This window comes from Epinephelus moara, chromosome 8, assembly GCF_006386435.1.
Source record: "Epinephelus moara isolate mb chromosome 8, YSFRI_EMoa_1.0, whole genome shotgun sequence".
In the NCBI taxonomy this organism is placed as follows: Eukaryota; Metazoa; Chordata; class Actinopteri; order Perciformes; family Serranidae; genus Epinephelus; species Epinephelus moara.
Genome location: NC_065513.1, coordinates 19,242,560 through 19,265,573, shown reverse-complemented (window position 1 = coordinate 19,265,573; position 23,014 = coordinate 19,242,560). Strand labels below are relative to the sequence as shown.

At 41.4% G+C, this 23,014-nt stretch overlaps 1 protein-coding gene across 2 annotated transcripts in view; it reads right to left on the bottom strand.

Moving 5' to 3' along the window:
• Positions 1-23,014, bottom strand: part of LOC126394877 (EGF-like repeat and discoidin I-like domain-containing protein 3) — a 142,730-nt gene that overhangs the window by 71,669 nt on the left and 48,047 nt on the right. For both annotated transcript variants that reach the window (XM_050052017.1, XM_050052018.1), the window contains exon 3: positions 21,511-21,639. In XM_050052017.1, coding sequence (XP_049907974.1) covers positions 21,511-21,639 — 129 coding nt within the window. The remainder of the gene's footprint in view (positions 1-21,510; positions 21,640-23,014) is intronic.

Genomic DNA, 23,014 nt, shown 5'->3' with positions numbered 1-23,014 from the left:
ATACCACAGAGGCAGGAAAACACAGCTAGCCCATCTTACGATTTGCTTCCCTTTTATGAGAGGCCATCAGCCCCTGGGAGATTGGCGCAGGGAAAGTGAGACTTGAAAGCGGTGTGTTGCAAGTAAATCAGGTGGGAGAAAAGGGATTACTTCAGGGAGTGCAGTTAATTCACCCGATAAAAACTAGAGACGGGAGGCGATGAGACGCATGGAGAGGATTGAGGAGACAGAAACTGTGAAAGAACGACAAGGAGAGGGTGGAAGAGAGAAAGATGTGCTAGCCCAGTGGTCAGGTAAATAAACTCTGTTTACAAAACTTCTTTTACACAGTTGCAGGCATGCATCCAAGGAGTTCCCCGCACTAATAATAGTCAGAGTCGACCGTTCTGCAATTAAATAGGTCATTCAAGCCGTATGGTAAAACAGCATTTTGCAACTGATGTCTCCAGTTTAATAGGGATGGTGCTATCTTGGTTATAACGATTTAACAAGCCAGTTTGAGTAAAGATTTCTACAGCGCATGGAGACAATAAAACTACAAGGCGTACAATTTAATGTAATGCAACACACTGGCTCTCCAATAATACTACTTTAGTGAAGCTTATAATGTTCACTTTTTCTTGAAGCTGTGCCAGGATGATGCTGATTCAACTGAGACTGTATTTAGTGTCATTACATTAGATTGTAATGTCGCTTGCAACAGACAAACAAGTGATAGTGACCATTGTATTATTAAGGCGCTAATGTGAACATATTGCACAGGCGCAGCCTATGTTTCATTGTGCCAGTCTCCTGTCGATGTCATTGATAAATAAATTCATTACGTCAGTGTGATTTTTAATAAATTCAATGTTTTTTCTTGTGAAATAAACTAAGAATCACACCATATACTCTGTGTTATCATCACTGACATCATCATCATCATCATCCCCACCCCTTGCACAAAAACACAGGCTCCGGACACTAAGGCTATGAGCCCCAAAATAAATTTGCTCGGCCTCTGGTCAGGCTGTCACCACCCTCTCATCGGTCCACTGGAACGTCTCGCTCCCTGGTTTTGCTCCTCTATTGCTCTCTAAAAAGTGTCTCGGTTGGACAATAATGAGAGCAATGAATAGTGCTATGTGTCAGGAACTAGCTCCGGCTGTGAGCGCTAAATTGGCTACGGCGTCTGGAGAGCAGGAACAGACCTGCATTAGAAGGGGGTCACCTGTGCCCTCTCTGCTGGGCTGCACTGACCTCTGCAGCGGCTGCACCTGCTACAGCCACACAAACACACACAGGCCGATGAATATGCTTTCCAGTTCATTCAACAGTAAAGTTATTGTGTCAAATGTTGCAGAACTGAGCACATAAATGTGCCATAAAGATGAGGCAAAAAATGCTGATATAAGTATATAAAACCTTTAGTGCATGTCTGAGTCGAAGTAATTCTGCTGTAAATGGTGTTAAAAAATAGGAGGTTTAAGAATTGACACAGACAAAGTTAGAAAAGTTGGAGAAAAAAAACATTCTGAACCCATTATGTTCTAAACACAAAAAATGCCTCATGAATCTTTCATTTATTTTTCACTTTATTGTGTTTTTTTCCACCTAATCCCCCATATTCAGTAAGATGCATTATAAGATGATTGTATCATAAGAAATTCAAATCAGAACAGTATTTCCCTAATCATTTCCTAGTACCATTAAAATGGCCCATTCCAGTGGACAGGTTTGTTTGAAAAAAATTCTGACTAAAAGCTATCAACCTTTCATATGATATTTTGACCTGTATAAATAATATAACATCTCATGTTTACTTTACAAGAAGTTACTAAAACAAGAAGTTACGTACTTTAATAATATGATTAATGGATTAAAATGTGCCTTGCGCTTCCTCCTTGCCTCACAATGCGGGTCTAGATGATGTGGAACACTGTGATTGGCTTATAGACATCCAATCATATAAGTCTGAGCATTTGCGTGGAGTCAGACAGTAATCATAGATCTAGACATCCTAGAAATGTTGTCCATTGGAATGGACTGGGGACCTCAATAGGCTAAGTACTATCTTTAAAAAGGAAGGAAACAATGGTAACATGCACGTTCTCCATCCATGACACTAGTTGTTATCCTCAAAAGAGTACAGAGGAAGTTTAATTTACGAAGCTGATTTATATGAAAATAAGCATTTTATATTTAGTTGGACTTAAATATATATGCATTAGCATTGGAAATCCTAAACCAGCCCCAAACAACAACATAAATCACACAAATGATTGAAATAAGTGCCTGCTAATAGCTTGTAATCCTCTCAGACTTGTAAAGCCCCCAAACTTAATTAGTAGAATGAAAGGTAATGTCCCAGCAGTATTGCCCCTACATCTCACCCACTTCCTTCATTAAATTACAGTCAGATGTTGGGTAAATCTGGGTAAAGCCTTCTTTCTCCTCTGCCAAGACACTGTAAGCCACACAATTGGAGGTTAGTCAAGACTTTGCTTTCATGTGGAGATGTCTCATCGTGTTACATCTCTCCATCTGGACTCAGTTTAGCCCTCATACGCAGTTTCCCCTGGGGAAGATTCATCTTATCTTATCTGTTTTTATGTCACGGAGCCAGTGAACCCTCACATGTTTGGTAAGCAAGCTGGTCCCGTTGACCTCTCTATCTAGGCAAGGAACACCTGCTTGACCTTTAAGGTCAGCGATCGACAGAAATGAAGTGAACAGCCCAGTTGTTTATGCCCGCCACATAATTAACCCCTGACCTTGACCACTCGCACTTCCGTGGAAGTAATCATCCTATTTTTTTTTTTTTTTTTTTTTTTTTTTTTTACAGCGGATAGGGTTTCCCCTGGGACGGGCTGCTATTGATAGCCTGTGATTCATGGTGGGGCTGCAGATGTTGAATTTGATACTGAAAAATATTGCAGTCCATACACATATAGAATACATTTATCAGGGGGAAATGAAAAACACACAGCTAATGATTTACTTTACTTGGGCGCTAGTCTGAGCAAGAAGAATGCATTTCATTAACACATGACGCTCTATGACATACATTTTTTGTCATGACTTCCTTCATAAAGTGCTCTAAGAATTGTATGTCTAATGATAAAGATCATAATATACAACAGCTCTGGGTTCATACATACTGTACATACTCAGCACATAGTGTTATCGCTCCACCCAGACGCATTGAGAGCAGAGCACTGTATATGAATGTTATAGATAATACTTCTTTAACACCACAGAAACAACATGTTCAGTAATAGAGTTGCAGTTTTCATCACTGGTGATTTGCTGTCTTCCATCCCCTCTGTGATTAGTGTACTCATCTCTCTTGTGATGCAATCCTCACGCTTATTTGTTTATTTTGTGCATATTACTTTTCCCCTACTCATTTTTGGCAGTTTTGATGTAACACAGAACCCACTCGAAAGGGCAGAGATAGAAGAGCCATCTGCTCACATCTCAGCGGGGAAGACAGGACACCTCAGTAGTTTGTATGTACAGAGCGAGGGGTTTTATTACCAGCAAAAGTCAGATGCATGCAATGTCTTTCCACCTGCACTTCATCACGCCATGTCTCATTTCTCCTGTCGGTGTGTGCTTCTTATTCATCTTTTTATGATTGAATACTTTCACAAGCTGTAGCATATACAGTGGACACAATGCACATACATATTTTGCACATATAGTGTCTAGTGTATTTTGAATGTCTTGTGTATGTCGATGACTGATGCCTTCTGGTTGCTTGGCTGATTGTTTGTTTGTTTGCTTTTTTTTTCTAAACAAATTTTCATTGGTCGGACAAGTGCTGGTGTTACATTTGATAAGAGGCCATGTATCCACCAAAGCTTTTTTACCCAGCTGAAAAGATCAGGCGCTCGACTGAAAACACCCAGGAGGGAGCGCTTTCTGTGGAGGTAAAGCATTTTTCAACTGAGACACTTTGGTTATGTCTGGTTGTTATTATACAAAATATCCGTGTACTGTATGGCGAAATGTCAGCACCATGTAGAATACTTGCTTTGGCCTTTGCTTTTGATGAAGGAAAGGCTGAGTGTGTAGGGAGGGCAGACAGACCCAACGGTCTATGTGGTCAGCTGTATATTCTCCTCCATTGTTGCTGCTGACGATTGGTCTTTGTAGTCTTTGTCCCACTCCTACTACAATGTGATTGGACAGTTGGGTAAAAAGTGACACTGACAAACACAGCGTCTTACCCAAAAGATGTATCAACTCTTGTCGATCAGAAAAAATAAACGGCAAATGCAGAACAGATGCTCTGCGCTTTGTCATGCTGCTGTGCTCCCATTGTTGCAAAGAATTAATGCTGGCCTCAGGACAAAAATACTTTGGTGTACACACAACGCTACCAGGTAGAGTGCACTCCATCCACTCTGTCCGATTTAGTTCATCTAGAGCTAACATGCAGATTTACTTTTTTCCCGTCAGCTGATTGATTATTTGAAGAGTAGGTAGAATTCCAGTTGACCAAGATTTTCTTTGGTGAACTAGCACTAGTGAATTCCAGTGTGGTAGTTCTATAAAGGTACTGTACTTCAAGAAGTGCTGACTTGTCCTCAGAGCTATGGGCGATGAGCCTTGGACGTTGTGTTTGACAGATCCTGGTGCATTGAAATGTGTCGACTCCACGCTACACAAGGCCAAGACAAGACCTGTCTCTCCAAGTTGAGTCAGAGATAGAAGATGGAACACGGAAGTGCCTGTCTCCACTGTCAATCTACCCTGTCAGTCTCTCCTAGCCTTACCCATGCCACTGAAGTGACTATCACTACATTTGGCAGGATTTCTACCCGGGGTCTGATGAAGTCACACAACCAGTCTAAAGAGAGATTTAACATCAACTGTTGTGTCCTTGAAATGTGTTTTCACAGTGATATGTCTCAGTCTTGGTCATACGTAACGAGGCTTAGCATGAGTTTTGATTTTACTGATCTCCAAGACATTTCTCAAAATCTCATATTGCATGCAGGTTAGTTTTCACAATGGTTCATGATGCTGTATGTTCCAAGGGATATGATGATGCATGAATCTGTGAATTCAGGATTAAGAATACTGTTGGAAGACACGCTTTTTGAAGTGGGATTAGCCCACTGAGAAGTTATTCACAGCAGCACTCCAGAAGCCCTTGAAAAGGTATCTTAGGATGCATTGCGGAGAGGTTTGAGTATCTGAGAAGCAAAACACTCATCATTTCGAAGACATGCAGACCGGGGGGCTCTGCTGAAGCTGGGGTGTGCAGAATTTGAAGAGCCCTCAGCTCAGAGGCATAATGACACTCGGAGGAAAGCCTTAAGTGTCATTTAAAGCTTACAGATGGAGCCCTCACAGCAGATGTGTGAGGGGAATACTGATCTACCCTGGGACAACTGAGCGTGATCCACAAGCTCTTTAACATCATCGAGGTACACTTACTAGAACTTTTAAGAGACTCTCAAATGGTTTGAGATGCAAGAAAGTGGAGGGAGGTGATGGCCAAAGAGCAAGAAAGGACTCGATGTGGGGGAAAATAAGGCAACAGACACAACACACAAGAGATATAAATGCGATATGTTAACATCAGTGACTACAGTAGTTACATGCAAGTGGCACTGACATCTAGGCATGTATTTTCGGTTAGCTTGTTAGCATACTAACAATTGCTAATTAGCGCTAAACACAAGCCACAGCTGAGTGTGATGAGAACGCCATTCATTTTGCAGGTATTAATATGCAACACAATTGAGAAAAGGGCATTTTGACCCGATGATGGTGCTACATAAAACATCAGAGGATAGCCAAAATTATTACAATTCAAACCTCTGGGGACCATGAACGTGTGCACCAAATATCATGTCAATCCATCCAATAGTTGTCAAGATATTGTAATAACAATGTCAACCTATGGTGGCCCTGGAGGAAGAGTCTGGGGACTACCAAAGCCATTAGAGTACATCATGTTGAAACCATGGCTGTACCAAATTTTGTGCCAATCAGTGGAGTAGACATTCACGTCAAAGCCATTAGTCTTTAACCTTGAGGGCCCTTGGATATCTTTAGCAAAATGATTGATGATCCATCCAATAGTAGTCAAGATATTTCAGTCTGAACCACAAATGTCAACCTCATGGTGGTCCTGGAGGAAAAGTCAGAGGATCAGCAAAGTCAGTAGGATTATTCCTCTGAGGACATCGCAAGTCATGTACAAAATTAATTGGCAATTAACCCCAAAATTGTAAAGACTTCCCTTTCAAATAAAATGACTTGAAGACAACTAGATATGAAGGATTTAATACGTTTAGTTTAAAACATAACATCAGAAGAAAAAAGTTGCATCATGACTAAATATTTAAAATCATACCCAGTGAAAGAAGAAATGGTTTTGATAAGGGTCAGATTCTGAAAGAGTTAGGCAGAGTTTAATATTGATAGCGCCGCCAAATTAAGATGCTTCAGCTGTTTCAACAGAAACTAATTTCACACTGATTTTATTAATTCATTTCCTTGCTGACCCTCTCTCTGATCTATCCTTATCTGTGTAGAAGAGATTCCATGAATGCTTTGGTAGGGAAAAAAAAAGTACCATCATCCCCATGACAGCCATTCACACATCTATATCTATATCTATATCTTCCACGCTGAGTCATATTTATATATTTTCTTATTAAATGAGAGGTGGATAATATAAGATCTCCCTGCTGGACACCAGCCAGAATCCTATGTTCTGGTTTACAAGCCGCACATTCTCATGACCCGTCACATTGAACTCAATCTGTATTTAAACAACACTGATACTAATGTGGTTACACACTGACCATCCTGAATTAATGCAGCTCTGTGTAGTCAAGCTGAACATTTATCAGTGTTCTGCTTTGGCTTGCAGAACCCGGCCACAAGCCCTGGGCAGGACTGAGTCTAACTCTTTTCCACCACCTGGGATTTGGAAATGCATCTCTATTTATGCTTTGGCCAGCTGCCAACAGGTCCATCCTTGCTGCAGAGGAGAGGAGAGGAGGTGACAGCGAAGCTCATGTGTCCGAGGGGGCCTTACACAATTAGGCCCTGGTAACAGCTCATTCTCTACAACTCCTCCACAAGAAGGATGAACCAGGTGAATGGGTGCTTGGGGACTGGGAACAAGAGAAGGGGGGGGGGACTCTAAATTGAACAAATACACCCACGCTCCTTTTTTGGCAATTCTCATCTCATTATTTTCTTGCTGTTTCTGTTCAGAACATCTAAAGTACACATTTCCAAGGCCTTTGTTTCTTATTATTTTCTCTCCACAAGCATAACTGAGGAAATCCAGGCTTCAACAAAACCTCTCCTGAAGCATTTCGGCACATTCAACATTCTTTTAAAAGTGCTGGCCTTTCCCTGGAAGCCTAACAAGACTGCACTTCAAGCCACTCGTCTGACCACTTTATATAGCTTCCACCACCTGAAGGCATTTTGTGCCATTATATTTAGTTTTAACAGCAAAGATGCATTGTGGAAAAAAAAAACGGTCCTGCCTGTAATTTTGCTAGCAAAGCACCACCTTGCCGAAAAAGAAAGGTCATCTTACCCAAAGTGTCTTTCTACAGCAGTTTTTATTCGGCAGAATTTGCAGAACTGAGTGCTTACTGAAGGCATATGGAAAAGGTGATGTATCACTTTCGTATTATCGATGATGGGTCAGAGTACTGACAGGTGAGGGTGTGAAAGCATGCATGAGGCCAGCATTGACAAGAACAGGGCCAAGCACAGAAGGATCCTGGTAAATAGTGTCTGGTTTGATTCTTTGTATTCACTACACCCGAGAAAAAAAAGGTCAGTTTTGATCTGTCAAGCTCAAGGCTCCGTCTAGAAGGCTAAATAAAATATCTATGTCAGTGGCACAGAAAAAGTGGCCCTAAACACCTTGATTCCAGCTTGTTTCCCCAGCTTGTTATCCAAAATGCCCTCTGACAGAGGCGAGATAGGGTCAGCTCCTCCTGGGATGGAGAAAGGGGCGGCAGGATACCCGAGAAAATAGACATTTGAAGTATAACAATGATCTTTGACCAGACCTCCATCACTTTGTGGATGCATGTACAGATACACACACACACCACACTACACACACAGGGCTTTTCCATCGGCACTTCTGGCCTCTCCGAGTCAAACCATGCCGCATTGATTTGCATTTTCCATTACCAGTACAAAAGCACTGACTTGTGCCAAGTCACACCCAAGATGGACTATCTCTAGAGTTGGGCTAAAGCACATCCAACTGCCTCCAGTCAGGTTGCGGTGGTGTATGATGGGCTTCATCATCGTTATTCATAATACAAATAAACAAACACGCAGAAGAGCGATGCAAATCTCATATGCGTCCAAAAAATTTAATTCACTGTGATGCTCAAAAGCTACTGGCAACTTTTAAGATGGAACGTTTTCTTGCATGCTACTCAGTGCATGAGTTGATGAATCAATCAACACACCTTAAATGCCAATTTTAAAACCATTCCATTTGTTTTTCTGTTGTATAACATACGCTTTAGTGACGACTGGATCTTGAAGCGCTGAAAAAATGTGTGAATTTCAACTGGATTATGTTTATGCAGATATTCTATTTCCTCACTCTAAGAAAAAAAAGGGGTGGAGGGTCTTACTGGTGCACTCCAGCAGCACTACAGCTATTTTTCTGAGACACTACAAGCAACTTGGAGGAGATAGACATCCAGCATACGTTTATGCAGTGCCAAGAAACAGTACAAGATCATCGTCAACCACAATAGCAGCGGCGGGGTGGACAGAAAAATGTTCAGTTGGTTCACAAGCACAAATGCATGATGAGTTTAAGACACACCTTCAAGTGGGTAGCCCTATTGTATGGAGATGCAAATCCCTGCTGCGCTGGGACGATGCAATGAGTCAGACTTAGTCAAGCCAAGCACAGCATTGTCGCCTCACAGCTAGATGGTTCCTGTTTCAAATCCAAGGTGGGAGGTTCGAACTCCAGAGTGAGGGAGCCCTTCTCTGCGGAGTTTGCATGTTCTCCACGTGTCAGCGTGGGTTTTCTCTGGGTACTCCGGCTTCCTCCCACAGTCCAAAGACATGCAGCTTAGGTTACTTGGTGACTTTAAATTGACTGTAGGTGTGAATGTGAGCGTGAACAGTTGTCTGTCTCTGTGTGTCAGCCCTGTGATAGTCTGGCAACCTGTCCAAGTTGTACCCCGCCTCTTGTCCAATGTTAGCTGGGATAGGCTAAAGCCTCCCGTGACCCCCAACAGGATAATCAGTTACAGAAAATAAATGAATACACCTACTGTTATTAATGTAACTTTACGGTGTGCTGTAAACTGTATTGTTGTTGGGCTGTTTTCTAAGTAGGTCTATTGGTTCAACAGCTACTTTCTTTATTCTGACTTAAAGAAGACAATTGCTCGTGGCATTGATGGGAGCATCCTTGACAATGACTGCCTCTTATAAACACTGAATATAAAAGGTGTACAGAGAAAAGAAACACATATTGAACTTATATTATCTATATCTTATATCTTATCATCAATTGAAAGATGATTTCTTTACTGTGTATCCAGTACAGGGTCGTGGCTCAGTCGAGTGCTGAGAATCACTGCAACATCATTTAATCATCCACCTACATATTCCATATGTATGGAGGGGGCCCTTTGAGACACACTGCAAGGAGACATGAAGAGTGTTGCCCTTCAACAATGTAGCGCGTGAGAACTGAGACTTTCAAATGAGATGGTGCTCCAACAAGATGATAAACCAGATTGTGCTCCAAAGTATAAAGTACATATATAGCAAGTACTGCTAGAAAGCAGTGCTGCTATATCAAGGCAACGTGCCAGACACTACCACAATGTTGCCAGCTTTACAAGATGCTAAAAATGAATCAATGTGAAGAGGCTGCACGTGCCAACCTAACAGATGCAGCTGACTGGAAAAGGTAGGTGGTCATCCCTCATCTGGGATATCTACTGGTGGAAACATCAGGCACATGTTTCCCAAATTAGGTGCCTGCAGCTACATTACGTAAAACGGTAGAAATGTGGAGCGGTAAAGTGGCAGTGACGCATATCTCACTAAGAGTGGCAGCACACCACAAAGCCTACGATGCCATCATGTCGTGGTTAAAATAAACCCTCACACCTTCTGCCGAGGCGTGCAACAAGCCCTGTGGGCCTGCTGTAAAACATCCGGACCCTGGGTTAGAAATTAAGGCCTTTAACCGTAAAACCTCGGTGCTTGCAGCATGTGACCCTTTGTCAGGGCAACCCTCTGTGGCAGACACACCTTTGCTTGTGTTTATAAGCCAGAAAGGAAATTGTCAAAACATGCAGTGTGGGCAAGAGCTTCTCCTGCTCTGGATTCCACTGAAACATCCTTACTTGCAAAATGAAAACCCCGCTGTCAAAATAATATGCCAGGGATGTCTTTCACAGCCTGACAATGGAAATAATTAAGCATCTTTCAAGTATGCTGCTAAATTCAAAAATGGCAGACATGTGCCTCAACAATAGTCATCAGTCAGTAAGAAGGAACAATTCATGTACGACATGCCGACAAAAACAACTTGTTCCATATTTTCTTTGATTCTGATTTTTTTCCTCCTGAAATATGTTTATGAACTTGTACACAAAGTAAAGGTGGATGATGATGTTTTGTTATGTAAAATCACACAACTGTTTTAAACACTAATATCTATTTCTAGACAGACAAAAACAGTACAAACATAAAAGACCAGATTGACTGACCAGATTATGACTGAACTGCTACATAAAGAGGTGCTCTGCTGTTACCAGTGACACAAACATGGGACGCTTTGAAGAAAAAAAGACCAAATGTGCAGCACGCTAAAACAACAGCTGGCCCACGAGCATATCCATCTTTCCATTTTGATCTTGCACAATCCTGCGAGACAGAAAGAAAGTGCGCAGACACACTCACTGGCTCTCCATGAGTTGTTGATCATCGCCGTCTGACGGTTTGGCTGTGTGATTGTGGTCGCTTCTTTGGATGTTTGGTGGAGTATGGACCCTTCCCCCAGGATCCTCTACACTCATCTCTTCCTGTAAATACAGCTCTCTAGCCACAGACTGTGAGCAGTGGGTGGGCTGTGGGATTGTGAATGTAATGCTGAGAGGGTGTCTGGAAATGGCCTTGTCCTCCACACAGCTCTACATCACAGTAATGGAGCAGTAGGGAGAGCCTTGAGGCTGCCAGTGTTCACAATAGTTCTGAAGGCACTTCAGGTAGTGGGGTGCATTTTTAGATCTGTGATACAAAGATGACCTTGGGAAACTCTTGCAGGAGTGAATCTTAGCTCACAAGATAAACAATGGGAGGCTTTGTAAGAATTTCACACTGGATACTATTGAATGCATAACCCATATAAATACTATGAAATAGCTCTTTGCTGACATGCTGCTACTACAGATTGTTCATTTAGAATAATACAACACACATTATGTAAGTCTTTGACCTGAAGAAGAACAGAAGAGCAGCACAAGAAGTCCTAATTTTTTGAGCAGGTATAAATTATTCTGAGAAAACAAACTGGTGTTAAAAGTTATTCATGCTAATTTATGCATGTAAAAATAAAAGTGGTGTGCAGATTAGCATAATTTCAGTAAAACTTCCAAACTCTTGTAACCCAGAGGCTGTTCAAATGAGGCAGATTTATACCTAACAGAACAGACCTCAGGCACTATGACTAAACCGATGCCTCTGTTTATTTTGAAAATAGGTTAACTTTCTGTGGACAAAGTACTCCTTCCCCCCTGTTTACCATGGAAAAGTTTTTCTTTAACAAACTTTCTTTCACTAACTTTTAGTTGTACTTAAATCAATCTTAATCCAGTTAGCTAAGCCTGCCCCGCAAACTTTTTTTTTCTCTTAAACTTGAAGTGAAAATCTGCCCTAAAACACAATTCAGCTATACTGCTCAAATGATCTAAGACAGTTAGTGGATTTCTGTACATGAACAGCTTTCCCTGGGAGCTATAAACAAAACAGCTACAGCACTTTGTGAAGCTTCACCACTGAGATGAATAGGAAGCCGATATTGTGGACACTGTGGCAATTAGCAAGATCATTTACTGGAAATATGGGTCCATTTTCCTACAAAAATAATTATGAACAGAAGGAACAAACAAATACTCATTTAGTCCATGTTTGGCACTCTCTGTGCTGTCAGAGGAATAGCTCCAAAAGTGATGATGCTATCATTTTTGATGAAGCGTAAATTCTGGCAAAGAACTGATTCTGATACATTGTCATATATATTAATTTAAACATATGCTTCACCCCCCAAATTATCATAGGTATATCAATTAGTCACCCTGTGAATTTGGGTATGTGCATGCTTCCACAGTGAACAAAGAATACAAAAACAGAGAAAAACCTTGATGAATTGAAGTCATAGGGGGCCATGTTTAACAACGGCAAAACTACACTCACCGGCCACTTTATTAGGTACACCTGTTCAACTGATGGTTAACTCAAGTAGCTAATCAGCCAATCACGTGACAGCAACTCAATAAATTAAGACATGTAGACATGGCAAAGACGACCTGCTGAAGTTCAAACCGAGCATCAGAATGGGGAAGAAAAGTGATTTACGTGACTTTGAACGTGGCATGGTTGTTGGTGCCAAATAGGCTGGTCTGAGTGTTTCAGAAACTGCTGATCTACTGGGATTTCCACACACAACCATCTCTAGGGTTTACAGAGGATGGTCCGATAAAGAGGAAATATCCAGTGAGTAGTTCTCTGGGTGAAGATGCCAAAGGTCAGAGGAGAATGGCCAGACTGGTTCAATATGATAGAAAGGCAACAGTTACTCAAATAACCACTGCTTACAACCAAGGTATGCAGAAGACCATCTCTGAATGAACAAAACACCGAACCTTGATGCAGCAGAAGACCACACCGGGTGCCACTCCTGTCAGCTAAGAACAGAAACTGAGGCTACATTTCACACAGGCTCACCAAAACTGGACAATAGAAGATTGGAAAAACGTTGCCTGGTCTGATGAGTCTGGATTTCTGCTGCGACATTCAGATGGTAGGGTCAGAGTTTGGTGTAAACAGCATGAAAGCATGGATCCATCCTGCCTTGCATCAACAGTTGCTGACCGTGTCCATCCCTTTATGACCACAGTGTACCCATCTTCTGATGGCTACTTCCAGCAGGATAACGCACCATGTCACAAAGCTCAAACCATCTCAAACTGGTTTCTTGAACACGATGAGTTCACTGTACTCCAATGGCCTCCACAGTCACCAGATCTCTATCCAATAGAGCACCTTTGGGATGTGGTGGAACGGGAGATTGGTATCATGGATGTGCAGCTGTCAAATCAGCCGCAACTGTGTGATGGACCAAAATCTCTGAGGAATGTGATGCTGTCGTCACTACCTCAGACCAAAGTAGAAGGTATTTAGAAGGCAGGTCAAGTTATCTCCTGTCTTACAAACCATTTACAAATCTAAAGTTTTGGCAGTACCTTAGCAATAGTGTTCCATCAATATTGTTTTAAGATAGAAGTCTGATACAGATTCTTTTTTACTGAAGCAGCTGATTGACGACATTTTGCATAATGTTCAGTATATTTAAAATTTCAGTGTTCCTTGTTTTCTTTTCCAGAGAACTGTATTCTGTATGGGTAGAAAAGCCTGTAGTAGCAGGCTACTCACTGTTTAACTTGCTCCTGGAACCTGTGACCCATTAGCCTTCACAAGTGCATCAATATTAGGTGTGCAAAGTCACCAAGTGGACCGGATTGGACCCTTAAGCAGGCCAGTCCTGGCCCATGGGCCATATGTTTGACAACCCTGTTTTAAAAGATTTCATTGTTTTCTTTTCTGGGTAGTTTAAAATATGCAAACTGTTCCTTCAAAAAACCCAATATTGCTTGTCAGAAATTTCTGGGGATTCTGGGTGTTTTTTAAGGCCTGGTGAGGTGTCACTGACATTTAAAAACAGTTACAACAGGAGAAGGAAATTTCCATGCTTCATTGTGATCTTTGCTGGAGTGATTTTTACCGTGCAGCCTTGCAGTGAGAAGGAGATAACAACTGCTTCAATCATGGTGAAAGGGAGCAGAAAACCGCAAGCCCACCAATCTCTCTCCACCCCACCCCGCCGTCCTCTCTCGGTGGCCTCCATGGGAGCGGTGGAAGATATGCCGGCTAACAAGAGCTCCCTCCCTCCTTCCCCCTGCCGTCACAACAAACACAAGATCTGCCGCTACAAAGTCACCTCCTGTGAGGCAGTGGCAGGTTTGAGAAGGGCAAGTCATTTCTCGCTTGAAGAGGTGCAGGTAACCACTCGGAGGTGTGCTGGTAAAGTGAAGTGGTGGGTGTTCACGGGGGCGGAAGGGTTGCTGGGAGAAGCTGTCGGACCTCTGCCTCCGCCTTGTACCTGACAAATAGAGTCTATTGTTGTAGTCAAATGTTTAACGGTTAAGATGTACATAACCACTGTCCTTTTGATACTCATTCATACTGCCTCAGGCTGTGGTGCTATTGTCTATGCTGTCATCGTGCCCTTACGCAGTAAATTGAGCACAGCAAACAGATGCCAGCGGAAAATAAGTCAGATCTATATTTCTCTTGCTCACTCTCCCTAAAAACCCACGAGAAGGCGAGGAGTCAGAGGGCCTTGTGAAACATTAGAGAGACAAAAATAAACATCAGAAGGAAATGTAAGCACCACTGGATACCTCCTTTCCAGCTGCAAAACACACTAAACAGGTCACTAATGCAGTCCTAAATGTGGCACAAATGAGTAAGCACAGAGCCTGTCCTTACGGAGTCACTCTCTTTCTCCTGTGCTGATGAAAGGCAGTGTGTGATCTACCCCAGGTGAATTGACAAACAGTAATAGCTCCTTGCGGCTTTACATCGGGCCACAGCCATAAACACTGGCTGATTATCCCGTGGCAAGGAGCTGTGGAGGCAGCGGGGCTAATACAGCGTGATAGCAACTGTCAATACATGATCAAATACAGGAGCACGCTTTAAGAAAGATCTCACACATCCTACATTTAGCCTTAATCAATCCTGCCCTGCTGGTGTGTTTCAAACAGAAAGGCAAAGACACATATTGATCAAAGAGCAAGATAGAATCTGCTTCAAGGACTTGCAGGCCATAAAAGGATGGAAAGAGACTTTTACAGTTTCTGCTTATGTTTTTGCATACATAACCACCGGCCCATCACACTGGCTCATACTATCTGGAAACATTTTCTTTTTTGGCTTTAACTTTTTCTGCGATTTGCAGTGAGCTCCACATATAGTCTCCCTGAGTGAGAGCTTAAAGGAATAAGACAAAAACCAACACCTTTGAAAGAAAGTAAAGACGAAGAAGCCGCAGAAAATTGTGATCAAGCTCCCCTGCTCAAAGAGGAAAAAAGGTGACATATCTTCATCTGATCTGCTGACTTTCAAAGCTGTGATTTACTTTTACTGCATCAAATCAAATTAAAATGTTGTTCAACCCCGCCACAAGGTGGGCTCGTTACACTTGGCTGTTTACGATGGGACGTTTACAGCAAATTTCTGTGCAGAAAAATAACACAAAGCCCCAATAAAAATCCCAACAGTTTATACTTTATTTGTCCTTTATAGGCTCAGAACGTGTCCCCTAAAAAAAAAAAAAAAAAAAAAAAAAAGATCTGTAACCTCATGACGACTGAGGCAATCAGTCCCAATCTTCACACTATGACAGGTCATTACAATGTTTGGCTACTTGCCCAATAACGCCGCACTTGTTCTCTTGTCACCACAGGGACGTGACGCCACACTATTTGAAAGATGAATGACTGTGTGATAATAAGGGCTCTAATAATAAAAACAGTGACATTAGCCCCATATTAACCCTGTGTTTTTGTAAGGCGGTGCTGTGACTTAGACTTGGCAAAACTGATTTAAAACTCACATTTTGTCTGAGTATCATTCCAAAAGCAAAACCCTGAAGGGGACCTATTATGCTTTTCCTTATTCTCTGCCATAAGTATAATGTTACAATGATGGATGTTCATATTAACCATGGCCAAAGTCTCAAACAAAGAGGTAGACATATGTAAAAGTAATCTCTGTGAGACAAAACCTCAGGCCTCAGACTGTTCTGAACACTCTGTTTCTAACATTTGTTTGTACTTTCAAGATAAGCTGACGTCAGCTTGTGATGGATTTCTTTATAGGGTCATCTGCCCCAGGCACACTACTGCAAATGTTTACATTACATAGCATACACCGCTACATGTATAGCTACATGCTATTGTCAGAGGAACATGTAATCTTGGTTGCCATTTCAGATTATATTCCTGCTGGAACATGTCCAGTTGTGAAGATTTTGGTTTGGAAGCTTTCACGGTATAAAGTGCCACTATTCTCCATTACAGTTATTCCCCAGCTGCAATGGCAGTGGAGAGACACCAAGGCTGAATCTTGATGTCCACACTTCACCTTACTTGCAGATTCAAGGACTTTGCGGGTGCGTTCATGAGAAGTCTGGGAGTGCTGAGGGCTGTCCAAATCCACAACTCAACCAGTCCACAAGAGTCCTCAAGCAGACTTTCAGCAAACTTTCAGAGAGTCTGCTTGGGGTGCAGACTTTAGCAGATCTGAATGATTTTATAACCCACAATTCATTGCAATACAGACGTGAAAAAACTTGTGAATGTGTAAAATAGTTTTTGATAGTTAAAATGCTACTTGAGATGTGAAATAACATTCAACCACATCATGATACAGAGATATGTATAAGTACAGGCTGTAGACGGACTGAAAATGCATTTTATTATTGCAGCCTATCAGACTGTGCAGCATAATAGGCTAAAATAAAGGCCGAAAAACAGCGAAATAAGGTCTTCTAATGTCAGTCATTTCTGTTTTTGAATGTGTAGCCTATTATATAGATATATATATGGATACATTTTTGTTCAGTCACAAGAACGGCTATACAATGTATTTATATCTTATCTTATATCTATTCATCAACTTATATGACATATATGACAGCAGTGATAGTTAAACGTTTCCACGGCAACTAGTAAAACAGTCTTGAGGGCTGTCTATCAGCCACTTCCAGTGTCTGTCCACACAGACTTTACGTGATGACAGCAAATACGTCAAACTACGTACAACTTAAGTATGCGAGGAAATTTGATTCAGCCCAAGATGCAGAAGACTTGGAAATGCTGACCAATCAGAGCAGGCTGGGCTTTTTTGGGAGGGGTATTAAAGAGACAGGCGCTAAAACAGAGCCTTAGCCTTCAGCATTATCAGCACATTATTAATGCAACATGCAGAAGACATCTTTGGAGTTAAATATTTAAGCAACATTTTAGAAGACAGAAACACGACACTGTGAGATTTAGTTGCATATAAAGTGGGTGAATGAAATCAGACTTATGAAACATTCACTTTAATGGCTGCTGTGACCAGGGGCTCCGCCAGGGATTTTGGGCCCCATGAAAATAATTTTTACTGGGCCCTATACACAGCTGGCCAGGAGGCTGCCGGAAATTTTTGATGCTATTTTACATAAAACTATGCATTTTGATGGTATTTTTGACTGTCATTCCCACATTTGTGAAAAAAGAACAATCTCTTCCTCCACTTCCACATCCCTCCCTGACAAACTTGAAGAGGATCCTGGACCTGGCTCTGTAGAGTGTACGTTATAGGGCTGACCCAAAAAATTCGAAGCTTCGTTCGATGGCACGGGATTCGATTGTGAAAAAAAAAAAATCGAATATTCTGCCTTTTTTTTCTCCCGTTTTTGGGGGGACCTTGAACGCAACACCATCTCCGAAAAGGAAATAGAAAGCCCGACGTGTAATGAATGGAGACCTATTATCCTGCTTGAACACAGACAACTAAATTCTTTCAACAATGTGACTCAAAATGATAAAATAGATTTTATTGATGTAAAATAATATGCTGATGGTGACGTTTTCCACCGGTCCGCTGCGCTCTGAGTCTGGTGTCAGTGAGTCGCGCATCTGTCTGCTTGTGCTGCAGTGCGCGCCGAGGGTTTTAATTTTTAGTGTTAAATCAAAAGTTAAACACTACTTATCAGCAACCAGAAGTGTTTTTTCGTTTGTGAATATTTTTATCTTAATTCTAGGGTTGCAAGAAACTACCTTTTCGCCATAATTTGTAAGTTATTAGTTAGTTTTCGCTCAGCAAAAAAAAAAAAAAAAATGTTGTTTGCTTGCTCATCCCTAACTAAAATGATCACCTTCTTCTGAATATTAACTTTGTCCCTGGTCTATAAGCTGCTTATAGACCAGGGACAAAGTTAATATTCCATAACTTTCCACCACATGAACCACTAACAAACCCACCTTGCTTTTTGAAATACTGGGTGACATACTGTCGACCCTTTGCTTCTTTCTCCTCTCTTAGCTTCCTTTCTTTCCGTTTTTGGCTACCTGATTTTTGAGGCATATTGCCGTCTCCACCTCCTTACCCGCTGTCTGTGACAAATTACGGCGCACTGCAGCTGATCCAGTCGGACTGAACCATTTTACATAAATAGAGAGGGGGGGGCGTTAATGTTTCCAAAACAAATAAAGTTATTGTTACCAGTACATTGTAAATAAAATATATTTATGATTATAAGTTAGTGTCATATTATTTTTTGTCAGTATTACAATTTTATTAGGGGCCTCTCTGGCCCCTCTTAATCATGGGCCCCAGAATCCTTCTCCTTTTTCCCCCCTTTTCGGCGCCCCAGGCTGACTGCACACTGCCAACACCTTCCTTCCCTTCCAACACCTCTCATTCAGACATGATTATCAACACCTTAAGTTGAGATGTTGGTGGCTGTGTTGTTAAACGAAACAAAAGAAAGCAGCCAACAATATTAACAGTATCTTCCTATCAATGAAGTCTGAAATAGTTTGTACTTATCCTAACTGTCCATGTGCGACATCATTCCTGACTGTGCCTCATAAAACGGGTCTAACAGGCAGGATATGTAGTGCATGTATTAAGGATAACGTTCAAAGGTGTGAAATTGGATTTGGCACTGACAGAGCAAGGAGATAGTGAGAGCAACAGTAAAAAGCCAAGGCTGGCCCCCACATAAATTATATTACATCTGTATAGCACACATTATGTACAAAGCCAAACATTGATCTGGGCCAGCACTGACGTAAAACACTGGATTAGATATCACATAAGATAAAGACTAATCCTGCAGTGAAAATCAATCGTATCCTGAATCCGATTTAAAATTGCACTTACTTCCAAGCAGCAGACATCCATTCTGTTGTAACAGCTGTCATCTTATTAAAGAGAAGACTAATAAATGTGTTGATAAATTCACAGTATCAACAGATGCAGTGGCAAAAAGTTACGTAGAAGTTTGAGCTGCCACCAGCAGTTAAAAAAGGGTGCATCATTATCTGCCCATAAAACTGTGTAACATTCATTAGAATATCACAGACATTAAGACAGATTGTCCAGCAGGATTAAAACGCCCCTTGTTTTTGTGTTGCTTCTTGTACCCAACAGATTTCTCAGCCAGTGCCCCCCTCCCTCCTCACTTTTATCCTTTTCAGTGAGCTTGTCATCCATTAAAAGCCAACACCATCCCACAACAAAGCCAGCTTAGCTGCCATTCTACGCGAACAATTATTTATATGCCTTTATCATTTAATTGCAGGAATTATCCAGACACTAGATTTGATTATTAATGTCTTCAGATACAGAATTCTTCCTCTCTTCCACTCTTTCTCTCCCACACCCACTCTCTTCCATTCAACTGTAATGACGGTGAGGAGAATTGGCAGACATTAATGTGTATTCAGCCCATATCGAATCAGTTTCTCACCACCCTTAGGGCTTAATAGGAAACAATAACTGAATTATGACATGAATGCCGGCCAATTGCTCACAACTCTGGCTTGAGACATACACAATGATACCGGTAATATAGCGACTCACTCCATTTTTGTTAATGTTGTGTGGGTTTTCATTCAGCAGAGGAAAAAAGAGATAAATAATGACTGACTGTCCCCAAATAAAAGCCCCTTTCTTTACACCACTAAATCGCTGTCTTGTTTAACCTTGGTGTAAGTGTGGCAGAGTTAGGAGACAGATATAAATGTTCTCTGTAAGTGTTGGTTAACGTCTCTCTTTCTCTCCGCTTGTTTATCCCTCTTCCTCTTTCAAACCAATAATGATCCATCTCAGCGCACTTTCCACCATGATACATTAAATCCATTACTTAGAAGCACACCTGCAATGAAATGAAGGACAACTGTGCTGTGCAGGCTAATGCAATGCTCAGCCAAGCACGCACACAGGCAGGGCAGCCACAGGACTTGGCCTATATATCATACTGCAGGATTTAGCAAGATTTAGCACTTAAAGACGAAGAGCTACACGCTGTTTCCAAATCCTGGGGATCCTTTTAAAGAGATGCATAAGGTTTTTAAGGCAAGATATTAATGTGGAGTTTTGATGCTATGCTTGTATATTCCTACTGCTGGCTAGCTAACGTCGGTTCCACCTGTTTTCTTTTTCACATTAATTAACACATTACCTAGGTTTCTCTTCCTAACAGACTTTTTTTTTTTGCATGTGGTGCTGTGAGTGATATTGACATAACCAAGCTTCAACGCTGCTGTGAAAGTGACTTCAAAACTGCTGAGAAGAGTGAAAAAAAAAAAAAAAAAAAAGTGAGACAGACGGCTGCAGAAAGAAACAAAAAGTAACTTGACTTTGTTGAAATATCAAAACAGCTCACTCTGTTTGCTCTTTGTTATGGCTGTGAACAGCTATCAAATAAAACAGCTCCATTCTTTGCTGTGGAGTTTCAGGAGGAAGATTGGAGAAAGCTTTGCACAATAATCAATAGACATTTTTGCTGTTTTCAGAAAAGCAATGTTGCAGATTTCCCAATTCTTTCTACTTCCTGTCTCATGTCTTCAGCAACATCAAAACACAGTAGTAAGACCTCTAATTGCATCATGGTGCAAAGCATGTGTGCATATATGTAACAGTTTCAAGTGCTGGTCCTCACATTAGAGATTACCCTTGTGCCCAGTTTCGGGGCATTAGAGGCTTAAGAGTTCAGAAAGTCCGTTTAAAGATAGAGCATAAATTGTACCAGGCTTGAGAACAATGCCCCCGGACTAACGTGAAGTATTATCTCATAGGCAGCAAAAACCTTCCGACACTAACCTTTATTAAGAGCATGCTCAACAAAAGAAAGCCAGTTCAGCATTTTCTTTTCTCCACCAAACCCACTATCATTTTGCTGAACTCGTCCTTTCAACAGCGATTTACTTCCTGTCAGCTGTTGGACATTTATTCACCGCTCAAGGTCATTATTTGTGTTGGGAAGTCTGTCGGACCGGACAGACAAATCTTACCTCATGGAAATGTGTAAAAGGAGACAGAGGTTTTCCAAAAAGATTACATTTTTTTCTATTTTGTGAGGATTTAAGTGTTTCAAGGTTCGACAAAGGGAGAGAGAGAAGGAGTGGTCCAACTTACTGTGTTGGCAGTGAACTCCACTGAAGCCTGGTGGACACTTGCAGACGTAACCAATAAAGGTGTCACCCCTGTAGGTCTCACTGATCTCACATGTTCCTCTGTTGTGGCAAGGGTTTGGATGGCAAGGGCCTGTGTGGGTAGAAACAGAGGAAAACACTGTAAAGAAAAGACTTTTCCATCAAAATTTGTGTGTATGTTTTTTTTCCCCCACTAAAATACTCTCTAAAAACAGGCAATAGTCTTCCTTTCACATTGCAATTAAGCTAGGGCTGTGCAATATAACGACAACGTACAATATATCAAGATATATATATATATTTCTTTCACTCTCCGCACAGCTCCGCCCCACTCATTCAAGCTCTCCAGCAACACTCAGACACAGAGCTGCTGCTCTGTTTAACCTGGTGTGACATCGGTCTATACATTGCACATGCTAGGCTAAATCAGTCTGTGTGATGAATGAAATTACCACAGTATCACACGTGCAATCCTGCGCTTCGGTGCTAGTATATGTGTGAAGTGGATCACAGCGCATTGCCGTTCCTCTCGGTAGTTGTAGTCTATTTTGTGACATGAAGACAGCGCCTGAAGGCAGGCGACAGACCTGTTTAAAAAATGATGCAGCGACATAGACGTTTCATATATAGTACAAGACGTATATAACACGAACAAAGTGTCTCTCGCTCCTTTTATCTCTCGGCCTCTCTGCTGGTGCCATGTGCATACATAAGATTAATAGCCTAAATAAATAAAATGCTTTACACTAGATCAATTTACAGGTCATGGAAAATTACGTCTTAACTCCCACACAAAGATTTTTAGTTGTTCTAAACTGCAATGGATTTAGGCCTACTTGATACCTTTATACTCATGTTATAGTTTTGTGCCCTGTGCTGCAAACCTTTAAACCTGTGTAGCTCCAGTGCTGTGTGCAAAAAGTTAACGAAGAGTCCTGCTATTTATTTTAGATAATTTTGCATTTACAGGTTGTGCAGCTGTATATTTTCAAACAGAATGTGTTTGCATTTCATTTTGATCACAGTTTGTTCTGTTTTTTATAAAAGTGCTTGTGACATCTCAAATGTGGCTTTGACTTGCAACTGAAAACATGTAGCCGATTTCATAGAAAATACTGAGATATATACCATGTACCGCTAGTCAGCCTGTAAATACCGAGATATGAATCTTTGTCTATATCACCCAGCCCTAGCTCTGCAGTAGTACAGTATGTCTTTCTGTTTTTATTTTCTTGTGTGTCACGTTGGACGTCATGGACCCACTGGAAACCAGATTAGTAAACAGCAGAAAGCAGCATGAAGGCCAGTGAAATGTTACAGTGGTTACTTCTTTAAATATGTGACTTATTCAGTCTCTTGTTTAAACTCAGTGCTTACTAGGTTGAACAATTTTCGAATGCTGTGGCACCGTATCATTGCATCATGCCACAAAAGGGGCAAAAATAGGCAGGTCCGCCTGGGTGTCTATTTCCATCACTTCCCATCCG